Source organism: Gekko japonicus, unplaced genomic scaffold (assembly GCF_001447785.1).
Source record: "Gekko japonicus isolate JY-2015 unplaced genomic scaffold, Gekko_japonicus_V1.1 scaffold585, whole genome shotgun sequence".
In the NCBI taxonomy this organism is placed as follows: domain Eukaryota; kingdom Metazoa; phylum Chordata; class Lepidosauria; order Squamata; family Gekkonidae; genus Gekko; species Gekko japonicus.
Genome location: NW_015170291.1, coordinates 196,168 through 210,219, shown reverse-complemented (window position 1 = coordinate 210,219; position 14,052 = coordinate 196,168). Strand labels below are relative to the sequence as shown.

The 14,052-nt window shown below is 48.2% G+C and overlaps 1 protein-coding gene across 1 annotated transcript in view; it reads left to right on the top strand.

Annotated features, from left to right (window-relative positions):
• The window catches only part of POF1B (premature ovarian failure, 1B), an 84,084-nt gene that overhangs the window by 24,247 nt on the left and 45,785 nt on the right, over positions 1–14,052 (top strand). The window contains exon 11 of the mRNA XM_015417891.1: positions 63–341. Coding sequence (XP_015273377.1) covers positions 63–341 — 279 coding nt within the window. The remainder of the gene's footprint in view (positions 1–62; positions 342–14,052) is intronic.

Here is a 14,052-nt window from a genome sequence, read left to right as displayed (position 1 = left end):
CCCCGCCGCCGCCGCCGCCGCCCTGCGAGCCCCTCCCGCCGCCTCGTCCCCTGCCCCCGCAGCAGCAGCAGGCCTGCCCGGCGCCCCCCATGCTGCCCCGCACCCGCCAGAGCCGCCCCGCCCCGCTGCCCCTGCAGTGCCCTTTCCCGGAGCAGACCCAGGACGGCGGCGGCGGCGGCACCGTGGTCTACGAGCGCGTCCGCACCTACAGCAGCCCCGGCGGGAGACGCGTGCAGCTCCTGGACCCGCCCAACTGCTGCCCGGCCCGGGCGCCCTCCCCCGCCGACAGCACCCCCGGCTACCAGCACGTCATCTGGAGCAGCGACCCGCCCGTGCAGCAGGTAACGAGGGGGAGCGGGGGCCGTCGGGGGTCGCGGCCGCCTGCGTAGGGGCCGCGGGGCTGAAGCCAGAGAACAAAAAGGCTGAGTCCAGATCAATGTTCCCTCTAAGCTGTAGAGTCTTGTGAGCAGAAATTCTACCTTGTGAGCTACTGGCATTAAAAGTTGTGAGCGAGCGATTTGGCTACTATATATATTAGTTTGCTCTGGAGCCCTCCTCCATGAGCTAAGACAAAAATCTGTGAGCTGGAGGCTAAAAAACTGTGAGCTGGCTCACACTAACTGAGCTTAGAGGAAACACTGGTCCAGCTGCACCTCTCCGACCGGCAAAAAAGTGTAATGCTGGATCTAAGCTTTCCTCTGTGTGCTCACGATTCTGAGGAACTTATTGTGCCTGCCCAGGAAAGCTTGCACCCAGAATGACACCAGTTGCCCCTGGATTCAAACTTTGCACTAGAGTCGGACGCCACTTGAATGGCTAACAACAAGGAATGATGAAGAAAGACGGGGTCGCTGGGGCCATTGGGGGCCTTTCCTGCTGCCCCGGTGAGCCTGTGTGCGATTCTCTGGGTTTGCTCCAGACCCATCCCAGCAACTTCATCCAAGGGTTTACTGTTCAGTTGTTATGCTTAGAAAATATGCTAACCCCGAGTGGGGAGGAGCAGGGCCACAAGACAGGTCACTCACTCCAAGCCTTTTATCTAAAAGATCTTTATCTGTCCCTCTCTCTTCATGCGCTCCCAGCTTCACACCAGAACACCAAGAGGAATGTACTCATTAAGGAGATCTGGTTTCCCACCACCTGTCTCCTCTCCAAATCTTAAACTTTTATCTGTGCTGCTAAGGACCAAATTATTTTCAATGTGGATTGTGATTTCTGTATTATTCACCTGCAGGCATAACAGCTGCAAAGGGGGTGGGGAGGCATTTAGAGCTGAAAAAATTATGCAGGATTCATTGGGGGGATGGGAGGAGAAAGTTAAATACGTCTCTTCTCCTACTTCAGCTGTGCCAATCAAATTCAGAGCCTGTCCGCAGCTGTGGCAAAGCCAAAACAGAAATTTGGAGAGACCGGAACAAGGATTTCTGCAGAACATATAATTTAGCTTTATCAAATGGGTTGTACTGGGCTTTCAAAACAGGCTTAATGGACTGCAGACACATTTTGCTTAGCTGGCACAATACCACTGGATAAGAAAGGACATACCCCCAACTCCGGCTCCCCTGAGTCTGGGTAATTCTGCGTCTTTCTGGCTGTTACTAAGTATGGGATTTGCTCCGTGTTTACCCATTAAATGCCTGCACGTGTGACATTCTCTACAGATTGCTAAGAGTAGAGAATTTCTTACCTAAACTCTTTATTTGGAGTGCCAAGCAAATGATTTTTTAGGAATCTTTAAAAAAAATTATTTGGATCTTTAGATCCCCTTTTTCTTCCCCATGGGGAACTGAAAGTGCCTTAGACCATTATTTCCCCTTCTTCATCTTACCCTCACACCAATAGCCCTGAAACAACAAAACACTTGAAAAAGAATGACTTTCCCAAGGACACCCAGCAAACGTCCACAGCAGCATGGGGATCCGAACCTCCTCATCTGATGCTTTCCCCACTACACCAGATTGTTTTTAGTGCGTGGAAAGGCTTTGGGGCCCCATTTTCATTTACATGGGGTTGCTAGCAGGGGCAATGATCTGTAGCAGGATGAGGTGCGCTGGTTTGGGATCGCAGCATGCTCCTTGTTGCGTTTTGTCAGGCTTTTGTGTTCTGGAGGAAGAGTTGATTTTTGCAAGAGGTGCTTAAATTGAGGGGTCTGTGCTCTCTTCTTGCATGACCAGTCTGTAAGTTGAGCATACGCGGCCTGAAGCATAACTGCATTGTACAATTATTCACTTTTAAGACTTAAAAATGAGGGATATGTGACCTTTTTTTCTTTTCTTTTTCATCTATTTGTTGTGAATCTGGCTTTTCAGTGACTGATTGATCATGTCTGGTCAGTATGTCTGGGATTTGTCAGGGCAGTGTGTGTGTGTGGGTCATTGGACATACCAAACTCTGTGGATCTTGTAACAAAGGATTCCATTCTAGAGAGCAATAATCAAGAATAGCCAAGATGAGTAAGGAATTGGACCCCCTTTCCTCTGAGGAGATGCTGAAGAGACTTTTCAGTGTAGAACAGGGACAGTTAAGGGGGGAGACCTTACCCCGACCTCGATGGCCCAGGCTAGCCAGATCTTGTCAGCTCTCAGAAGCTGAGCAGTGTCAGCCCTTGGATGAGACCACCAAGGAAGGAAATAGCAAACCACAGGCAGGAAACAGCACAGGCAGGAAATAGCAAACCACCTCTTTCCGTCTCTTGTCTTGAAAACCCTTTGGGGTCACCGTGAGTCAGCTGTGATTTGACGACACTTGCCACAGAGCCGGGGAAATGACAGGTTTGTAAAATTACATATGGTGTGGAGGAACTATTTCTCTCTCCCCCGTAATACTACAGTTGCCATAATGCTAAAAGCCGGGGTGCTTAATGAAGTTAATGGGCGATAGATTGAGGACACACCAAAGGAAGTACCCTCTTTAATTGGTGATGAATCAAATTGTGGGATTCACTGCCAGTGAATGCAGGGATGGCCACAAGCATGGATGACTTCAAAGGGGATTTGCCAGATTCCTGGAGAAGATTTCCATCAAAGGCCGCTAGCCATGTTGACTAAAGGGAAGCTCTGAATACCAGCGTGGTGAGGCAAAGTCAGGGGAACTCCTGTGCGTTGGCCCTCCAGGGTAGAATATGATGGTGGACTAGATGGACCAGTGGGCTGATCCAGCAGGGTCCTTTTTATGTTCTCACGCCAGGAATGTTTTACTTCTGGATTTTATTTGTGAGCCAAGGTATTTTCTTGGAAACACCAAGTTTGCTACGCCAAGACTTATTTATTTTATTTATTAAACTATTTCTGTCTGGCTGTTTGGTACCTTCACAGTATTGTCCTGTCGCAGAGTATGTAATAAAATGGGCCAGTGTTGGGTCTGTCTGGGGAAGGGGAAAGGCAGGTCATGAGAGGGAGGGCAGGAAGGGTTGCATCACTGCTTAGTTCTTGTGGCCCTTTCTTTCATTCCCAGGGAAATACTGATCTCCACTTTGGGGTCAGGAAGCAGTTTTTCTCCAGGCCACTTTGGCTGGAGATCCTGGAGGGTTTTTGTCATCTTCTGGGCATGGAATAGGGGTCCCTGGGGGTGTGGGGGGAGGAGGTATTTGTGAATTTCCTGCATTGAGCAGAGGGTTGGACTAGATGACCCTGGAGATCCCTTCCCAACTCTGTGATTCTTAATGTGATATTTGATATGCCTTGCTGGAACCAGAATCCCACAGACCTTAGTCAACACGCTTGCTTGCTGTCTGCATGTGAAACTCGCTCAGACAAAATGGGGAAGCAGGAGCAACCTGCAGGTGCTGGTTTGTGCGGCTCTTTGGCTAATGAGATAATGTTGTGACAGTGGGTGCAATCCGCTGGGACATGCTCCTGCGCAAGCCCGGTAGGAGATTATTGTTGGAAGCACAATAATGCTCTTGGACTGCTAATGTTTTTTGTCATTGTGGCTTGTTCAGGAGAACCAGGCCTATTATTTTAACCGTATGTATAAGTGGTGATGATTCTACAAGTGTGGAATCTTGTCAGGCTCGTTTCGTTCGCTCATTTCTCTATCTGTCACTTTTGCGTCCTGCCCTTCCTCCCGGAGGCCGGGGTAATTTACATGGGGCTGCCCCATCTCCTACACACGGTGGCTCTGTGAGCGGTGTTTGAGAGTAGATGGACACCCGGGTTATCTGATGAAGAGAGCTTTGACTCCTGAAAACTTAACACCCCGAACATTTTGTTGGTCTTTAAGGGGCCGCTGGACTCAAAATTTCGTTCTGGGCACCCAGGGAACTTCATAACTGAGTGGGGATGTAAACCGGCGTCTCCCCAGTCCAAGATACCACACCGACTGAGTGTGTGGACACAGCTTTGGGAGAGGCAGTGTCAAGAACTCTCAAAGGAGAGCAAGAATTGGTGTAGCAGCAGCTTTATGGTCGTCCTGAAAGAAGTTCAAAAGGGTTCCTTCGTTGCACACAGTGGCATTGGTTGAAAGAACTTGAAACAAGCAGTGGCTTTTTGAATAAAACAAAAGCCAAATAGTGTTTTACTAAGGGGGGAGGGAGAGAAGAGAGAGGCAAACATAACAAACCCACAGGAGTGAGAAATGGGTAAGGCCAGGTGGGCTGGCCGTCATCAACAGGCGTACAGCCAGTGTCGAAAGATCCTTTGGCTGAGTGTTTGCTTCCAAACCCACAGGAGTGAGAAATGGGTAAGGTCAGAACAGCGTGGGCTGGCCGTCATCAACAGGCCTACAGCCAGTGTTGAAAGATCCTTTGGCTGAGTGTTTGCTTAATCTGGGCACAGTTCGGAGTGCTGGTTGTTACCTTGAAAGCCCTAAATGGCCTTAGACTGCTTAGTCTGCCCATCAGCCAGGATCCTCTGAGGACCCCTCATTCAGAGACCAGGGGGTGGGTCACCAGGGACAGGGCCTTTCCCCTGGGGGAACCATGGCTTTGGGACTCCCCCCGTTGGCGACTAGCCGATCAAGTGAAAAAAAATTCTGTCCACTCCTAGGTTTCTGTTGATTTTGTAGCTTTTGTCGCTGGGTGTGGGTAGATGTGAGGACTGTATTGTAGATGCGTATGTGTGGACTCTCCCCTCCCCTCCCTGAGTTCTCTATTGTGAGATGGTTTTTTAAAAATTAAATTAGTAAGAGTAGTTTACAGTTGATTTTGTGTGCAGATAGCTGCTTAGTGACTGCTGATTATTGATTTTTAGTTGATGATTTTGTTCTTTTTATGTAAGCCCAGGGGTCATTTCCTGCAGGAGCGCACAGGAGTGGAGCTTCGGCACTAAAGAGCCCAGGGGGCGGGCATATGCAAATAAGTAATGCTAATGAGGTATGCTAATGAGCTCCTGCACCTCTTTTTCTATGAAATGACCCCTGTGTAAGCCACGTCCTGAACCAAGGCTGCTGCTGTTATGCCAATAATGGTTTGTTGTGTTGTGTAAACCACATCCAGCTAAGACTGTTGGTGCAAGATGGTAAATTTTTAAAATACACATATATGTCCTTCTGTCTCCCAAAGTCATTAGATCAAGGGGAAGAGGAACCGCTTTCAGAATGGTTTCTTCTCTCTGGATTATTGGCCCTTTAGGTTTACAGTAACCGTGGAGGAATGTGTACCGTCCTGGCTTATTTAGAGGGCCGAGGACCAGTTATTTATTACCTGTCAGTCCATCCTACTTCACAGAGTTGTGGGTGTGTGTGTGTGTGTGGAATGTGTGCATGAGTGGGAGATGCCATTTACACCGGCCTGTGCTGCTTGGAAGAAAAGTAGGTTAAAACAAAATAAACTCGTATACTTAGGCTTTACCTCAGTTAGGGATAAGAACTCAGGGTAATTAAAAATGTGTGCTTCGGTTTTTTAAAAAAAACCCCACACCAACAGACTTTCTGGTCTTAGAAGTCAGAATCGGTATGTGAGGAATGTGTGGGGTGAGGCAGTTTGGTTACATCTTTTCTTCAGGGCCAAAGGGATTAGGCCAATAAACCCGTAGTAGGCTTCTATTAATGAGCTGCTAAAATCACCTGTTTTTGACCGTTATGGTGAATGGCAGTCATTAAACAAAACCTGACCTACCTGCTAACCAGAATTTGCTCTTTATAAGACCACGGACACAATGGTGAAGAAACGCAGAAAGCAAAAACTTAAGGTGTTTTATTGCAAGTAGATAAATAGGTACCACTTCAGTGGGAAGGTGACAGCGTTCCGTGCGCCTTGGGGTTTAGTCATGCCGGCCACATGACCACGGAAACGTCTTCGGACAGCGCTGGCTCTTCGGCTTTGAAACGGAGATGAGCACCACAACCCTAGAGTCGGATTCGACTGGCTTTCGAGCAAGGGAACCTTTACCTTTATGAAAACACTGCCTTTCTGGGTCTACATAGGCAAACATCTTTCTGATAGTGGAGATGACTAATACAGTAGATGGACTAAGGGAAAGGAAAGTGAATTTGTCTCTCTTTGCTGCAGAAGAAAGGATGTATATGTTAAAATGTTTTAAGTGAGGGGAAAGGGGCAGATTCAGAACACTTGGGCTAAACCTGCATGAGCCAAGAGGTCCAGAGAGAGGAGGTGTGTGAACATTTACACTGGTGTTTGTAATAAAACGTCCCTCCCCGCACAAATATAATAAGCCTCTTGTTAAGTGTTTCAAAAGTGTCAATCCAGGATCAATTACTGCCACTTAATGTTGCTTTTTACTGTGAAATCTGAACAATGAAGTGGCTCATTTTAGGCTGTCCTAATGATGATGTGTAAACGCCTTGTGCCCACAAAGACCGTTTTACAAGAGGAACTGCAGTATGGGCAAGTTTAACGAGACCTCTAGCTCTCTGCAGTGTTGCTGCGTTTTTAAAATATGTTCTGACTGTTTAGAACTTGTTCTTCTGGAATTTGGTTGCGAGCTTGCCCCTGAAATCGACGGCTCCTCATTGGGCGTTCTTGCACACGCCCCTGTGCAGTCTAGAACTTAGTTGGTGTGGGTTCCAGAGCTGATTTTGTATGCCATCTTTGGGCCAGTGATTCCTTCCTCAAGGACAGCTTCCGCATTGCAGCGGGCAACATCAGACGGTCGGGGGGGGGGGATTACTGGGTCAGCCCAGCACCAGCATATGTGGCCCCCAAAGTGAAGTCAGGCTGGGGCTGGTGTTTTGTTTTTAGAGCATTTTCTACCCCACCTTTCCAAAAAGTTGAAAGCGGTGTACAGCATGTACCATTAATTATGGCGTTGAATGTACGGCTTGTTATGAAGATGGCACTCCCTCGTACGTTACCTTCATTCGGCTGAATGCACTCTGTAAGGTCAGCGGTGCGGTAGGTGCATTGGCAATGCGGTAGGTACAGCATTCTTTCGCTAATGGGTAGCCTGGGGTAGCTGGCACTCATTTGCACGGGCTACAGGCAGCTGCAGATGGACCGTGGCTGAGTGGCAGAGCACACGCTTGATCTGCCAAGGAGTCTCTCCCGTTAAATAATCCCAGGAAGCAAGTGTGTTGGGAAAGGCTTCCTCCTACCTAAGACCCTGCAGAGCGAGTCCCAGCCAGGGTAGACAATTCTGAGCAAGATGGATTTGGTATAAAACCAGTTTTGTACATTCATCCATAAGTAAAAAGCAGGATTTGGAATGCTTTGTTCTCCTGTGGGCGTGTGCATCTTGCTTCTGTTCCTGACACGTGTAACACAATTGGGGTATCACCCGTTGATTCTAGGTAGTACATTTTTTTTTCTCCCACCGTGACTTCAAGGAGTTCTGTATGTGGTTTTCCTTCCCCGAGTTTATTATCCTCACAACAGCCCTGTGAGGTAGGTACGTCTGAGAGAGAGTGACTGGGTGACCCAGCGAGCTTTGTAACAGAGTGGGGTTTTGAATACCTAGAGTGGGGAGCCGAATGCTGATTTAGTCAGGGTTAGCTTCCTCTAATATTTCAAGCAGGCAGTCTGCCTTGTTTAATGTGTCTGTTGTACATTGAAGCATGTAAAAATACACTTGCTCCTCCTTTTATTTTGGAAAAAGGAGGAGTTAGTTGTAAAATTACTCCTCCAGGGAGGGCTGAGGTCTAAGTGGTCACAGGTCCCATTTCCAGCCAATCAGTACTGTGCCCCACAGGTTTCTGTTACGTCTCCCCGTGCATGTTCCTTGAGAGAAGGCTACAGTTAATTCTAGGTAGTACATTTTTTTTCTCCCACCGTGACTTCAAGGAGTTCTGTATGTGGTTTTCCTTCCCCGAGTTTATTATCCTCACAACAGCCCTGTGAGGTAGGTACGTCTGAGAGAGAGTAACTGGGTGACCCAGCGAGCTTTGTAACAGAGTGGGGTTTTGAATACCCAGAGTGGGGAGCTGAATGCTGATTTAGTCAGGGTTAGCTTCCTCTAATATTTCAAGCAGGCAGTCTGCTTTGTTTAATGTGTCTGTTGTACATCGAAGCATGTAAAAATACACTTGCTCCTCCTTTTATTTTGGAAAAAGGAAGAGTTAGTTGTAAAATTGCTCCTCCAGGGAGGGCCGAGGTACGTAGTGGTCACAGGTCCCACTTCCAACCAATCAGTCCCCACAGGTTTCTGTTACGTCTCCCCGTGCATGTTCCTTGAGAGAAGGCTACATGTCTGATGCACAATATGGTGAGTTCTTTTCCACATCGGCCCCACCCCTCAAATAACGTTTCATCTGTAGGCATCCTTAAGGTGCTGTTCTGTGCTGGAGAGCTTATACATTTATTTATTCGACTTTTATCCTGCTCCTTTCCCCGCCAAGCAGGGCTCAGTGTGACTTCCAACAATTGGATGTACAATAAAATCAGCATCATAACTTAGCCAAAACCTACTGTTAAAACTTAACAATCAGTCTATCATATCAGATGGCTCCTCAGAACGCCGTCAGGCAGTTAACTAAGAGGCAGCCAGTACAGCGAGAGTCGCGGTCCAGCAGTGAGTGGGCTGGGTGGTCTTTCTAGCCACCACTGTCCTCAACCATACGCCCGGTGGAACATCTCGGTCTTACAGGCCCTGTGGAACTGAACCAAGTCCCACAGGGCTTGAGTCTCATTAGACAGATAATTCCACCAGGTTGGGGCCAGAGCTGAAAAGGCCCTGCCCCGATAAAGGACAGCTAGACCCTTCTGGAGCCAGGGATTACCAGGAAGTTGTCACTAGATGAGCGTAATGTTCTCTGAGGAGTATATAGGGAGAGGCTGTCCCGTAGGTATGATAGTCCCAGACCCTTTAGAGCTTTGAAGATAAGTACCAGAACCTTGAATCTGATTCGGTACTCAATCTATAGCCAGTGTAGCTCTCGAAGGTCCCAGTAAGGAACCACACCACTGCATTCTGGACCAGTTGAAATTTCCAGAGCAAGTTCAAGGGCAGCCCTGCGTAGAGTGAGTTACAGTAGTCAAACCTAGAGATGCCCATTACCAAGCTACGCTAGCATTACCTAGCTACGCTGTGGCTAGGTCAGTGTGGGACAGGTAGGGGATCAGTTGCCGGGCTTGGCGGTGATGGGGAAACGCTGTCCTCGCCGTATTTGTGACCTGAGCCTCCAACGAGAGGGAGGCATCAAGGATCACACCCAAACTCCTGACGGAGGAAGCTGGTACTAGCTGTACTCCGGCAAGAGTGAGGAGGTGAATTCCCTGACCCACTCACCCCAAACTAGCCACAGGACCTCTGTCTTCAATGGGTTCAGTTTCAGATGTCTCCAGAATGCTCCATTACATGAACTAACCAAAGTCGGGGAACAGTTAACTAAGAGGCAGCCAGTACAGCGAGAGTCGCGGTCCAGCAGTGAGTGGGCTGGGTGGTCTTTCTAGCCACCACTGTCCTCAACCATACGCCCGGTGGAACATCTCGGTCTTACAGGCCCTGTGGAACTGAACCAAGTCCCACAGGGCTTGAGTCTCATTAGACAGATAATTCCACCAGGTTGGGGCCAGAGCTGAAAAGGCCCTGCCCCGATAAAGGACAGCTAGACCCTTCTGGAGCCAGGGATTACCAGGAAGTTGTCACTAGATGAGCGTAATGTTCTCTGAGTCCCAGATTAGAGTCCGCGCTCCTAACTGCCTAACACCAAACTGGCTCTCAGCCTAATCATTTATTGGTAGGGCCTGTGAATCGGAACCACTTTTAGCTCCCTGAACAACGGTCACCTAAGAAATAGAAATGCTTCCCTCCCCAGCCTTAGCCCCCCTCCCTTCTTTTTGCAACACTCTGATCTCTTCAGCCATCCTTGAGTGTCAGAGTAATAGTAAATCAATGCCTCTGGGTTGGCTTCTGCTGCTGATGCTTAAAAATGCCAAAACTGGGCATTTCCTGACATTTTAAAAACCGAAGATGAATGCGGTCACGTTGGCGGAGGAAGTAAAGGTCGTCGTGAATATGGCTGCCGCTGCTCTCTTGGTGCCAGTGAATGTGAGCTACTTCATATACGCCTGAAGCGTCAAGGGCAGCAGGACTTCAGACCAGTTGTGGGTCTTCACTAGCTCACCTCCCTCTGTGGAGGAGGCCGTGGCTGTGTTCAGAGCTGTCTCAGGCAAAGGCAGGTGACTCTTCCCACCTTGTTCCTTGGGGGTGGAGCGCACTTCCTGGAAGAAGTCACCAATCACCTGGTGGGTGGGACCCACCATGCAGGTGACTGTCAGTGGCTGGGGGCCGGAAGGCGATCAGTTGTGCCTTGGTAAAGAAACTGTGGGTCTTCACTAGCTCACCTCCCTCTGGGGAGGAGGCTGTGGCTGTGTTCAGAGCTGCCTCAGGCAAAGGCAGTTGATTCTTCCCACCTTGTTCCTTGGGGGTGGATCGCACTTCCTGGAAGAAGTCACCAATCACCTGGTGGGTGGGACCCACCATGCAAGTGACGGTCAGTGGCTGGGGACCGGAAGGCGATCAGTTGTTCCTTGGTAAAGAAGGATCAGTTGTTCCTTAGTAAAGAAATTTTGCAAAGCCAGGGAGAAGTGGGAAGAGCTTGCCCCAGGGGTCCCCCCCCCCCCGTGGTCCGTACCTCGGAGTGGTAAGGAAGATTCATGCTTAAATAATACAGATAGGACTGATGTGGTAAAGGTGGCTTTACACATTAAAAAGAAACATGTAGCCTCAGAGTGTGAAAGCAGTGGACACGTTTGCAAATGCATGTGTTATAAAGTTATGGTGCAGGGACCCCCTTATCGCTTGCAGCCAGTCTGGGTTTTTATGTCGTGCAGTGTGTGAAGCCGTTGTGTGAAGGAAGATTTGCTCTCAACTGTATTAGCATAAAATGGTTTTAGGAACGTTTAATACGAGATTGCATGAGGATTTTTTTTTTTTAAGGCCTGAATAACTGGAAACAGATTGCAAGTATCTGCAAGCAGTTACTGTATTTGCGGAGGCTATCTCTTGTTGACTTAACAGGAAATCTTGTTGGAATACAATTTATAATGATTAAAGTTGCATTCATGATTTCATAAGAACAAATAAGGCGCGTAAAGAAAAGGACATGGGAAACGGGGCGAGTGCTGAGTCCCTAGGGCTGGTCTCTGTTTTTTCTGGCAGGGCTCTAATGGGAACGATTGTGCCATCCTGAGCAGAGTTACACCCTTTTGAGCCCATTGAAGTCACTGGGCTTAGAAGGGTGTAACGCTGCTTAGGACAGCATTGTGAGAGCGACATGGTCGGCAGAGAGCTGTAGGTGATGTCCTTCCCTCCGTTTGGTGTAAAGTGGTCATTTTCTCCAGGTGAACTAATCTTTGTTGCTTGGAGATCAGGCATAATAGCAGGAGATCTCCAGCCACCACCTGGAGATTGGCAACCCCCATATCAATGGAAGGAAGCTGAAACTGGAAGGAAAATCAAAACCGTCTGCAGCAAAACCACAAATTTAGTTTATCCAAAACACCCTGAGAAACAAAGCCTCCAAATGCCTAAATCCCAAGAGGGATAGAGAAGAGCAGGCCTCTGATGGGACTGAATCAGTTGTGACGGGATAACTAAGAAGCAGGAGTCATTTTGTAGAAAAAGAGGGGCAGGAGCTCATTAGCATAACTCATTAGCATAACTTATTTGCATATGCCACACCCCCTGACATCACCGGAACCCACCGCTCAGGCGCCACTGGACTGTTTTGGATTGCTAGCTATTGGGGGGGTGGGATGTACAGATCCATCCTTGCAGAGGAGGGAGAGCTTGTACCTGAATAAAACTTGGTCTTAAAGGTGCCACTGGACTGTTTTTTGCTGGGGGGGGGGGCCTCTGCAGCTTACCTGGCTCCTTCTTGCGCTGACTGAGGGCTGCTGGGAGCAGGGGGTGGGGCTTGTTGCATGTGCCCGCCCCCTGGGCTCTTTACTGCTGGAGCTCCGCTCCTGTGCGCTCCTGCAGGAAATGACCCCTGCTAAGAAGTCTGTGTCCTCTGTACCTGCGGGCAGCCAACTGCATGCCTAGCAGTGGAAGTACACGGAGCAGGGCCCTTCCTGATGTCCAAAATGTACAACTAGGATTTTTTAAAAAATGGTTGGTACAGTTCTGCTTCCCTTGTTCCTACCTCCATCTATATCCTTCATGATGCTAGAACTGTCATCTGCATCCCATTCTTTCTCCAAAGAACATGGGTGGATTTTCCAGGTGCTTCTGAATTTGTGCCTTTTTCTGGAATACTGAATATCTGGCTTTAGCACCAGATCTGGGTTTTTTAAAAAAATCCTCTTGCTAATAGTAGATTTTAGAATTACAAACATTTACTGTGTCTGTTTAGAAAGTGCTCTTCTTCATGGTCTGGTACAGAAAATCATATAAATAGTTGTAGAAGACACTATGACAAGTACCTGTTTTCCTGACATGTCTTTTCATGCAAAGGTTGCCTCTTGTGGCAGGTTTGCAAACTTGGAGGATCTGTCTGTACCATTTGATGCTTAAGCAGCCTACAATTTTCAATGATGCTTTGCACGGAGTTGATCAGAGCAGCTAAAACAGGAGTTTGGTTTTGATTGTTCATTCACAGTAATCTTTCATCTTGTAAGATGAAAGACTCTTGCACTATACAGAGTTAACAAGTGTACGGGGCAAACTATGTGTAGTGTTATTTAAAGGATCCATGTGTCTGATAGGAATATGTGTTTCCCATATTGCAGGCAGACCCTTCCTTTCTAAAGTCCTGTGCCTTTCAGTGGGCAAGGAATGTGCATAGATGGAAGGCAAATGTCTTGCTGCAGTTCCTGGACTGTGTGTGTAGTGAGAACACACAGTGCACCCCAATGAAGTTCCTGTCAGTGGAGCAGTGGCAGTGGCAGTGTTCCCTCTAAGCTGAGTTAGTGTGAGCTAGATCACAGTTTTTTAGCCTCCGGCTCACACATTTTCGTCTTAGCTCAGGAAGGAGGGCTCCAGAACAAATTAATTTATGCAGTAGCCAAATCACCTGCTCACAAGTTTAATGCCGGTAGCTCACAAAGTAGAATTTTTGCTCACAGGAGTCCACAGCTTAGAGGGAGCATTGGTCAGTGGTAGTGTACGTACTGTGACATTGTTCCCGACTTCGGCATTTTATTCCTTTATCATGGGAATGAATGAAATTCATACATGTGGGAGAAAGCAAAGAGGTACATTCAAAGACACCATTGGGATAGGGCCTCAGTGACTCTGGACAAAAAGAATCAAGCCTGGCCATTTATATCTGCATATAGTTGAAATACCACTTGACATAACCGGGTTAAGGATGAGCGCTCGTTTAAAAATAAAACAACTTTAAGTTTCTTCAAATACGTATCAGTGGCGTGGACAGTTGTGCCCTTAAGCAAAATAACACTTAAAAAAAAATTATTCAGTGATACCTTCGGGGCTGTCTCACCCCATGTATGCCCTCGAGAGCCTGGCACTCTGCAGAACAACGTCTACTGGTCATCCCTGTCCCGAAAGATGTCTCTGCCCTGGTCCCCCCCTGGTGGAACGTGCTCCCAACTGAGATCGGGGCCCTAAGGGATTTGCTGCCGTTCCGCAGGCCCTGCAAAATGGAGCTCTTCTGCCAGAACTTTGGTTGAGGTGGTGGATGTTTCTACTGTCTCGGCTAAGGGTGCCAATTCCCCCCGGGGGGCGGATTTCCCCCCACTTTTGAAGGACGGTT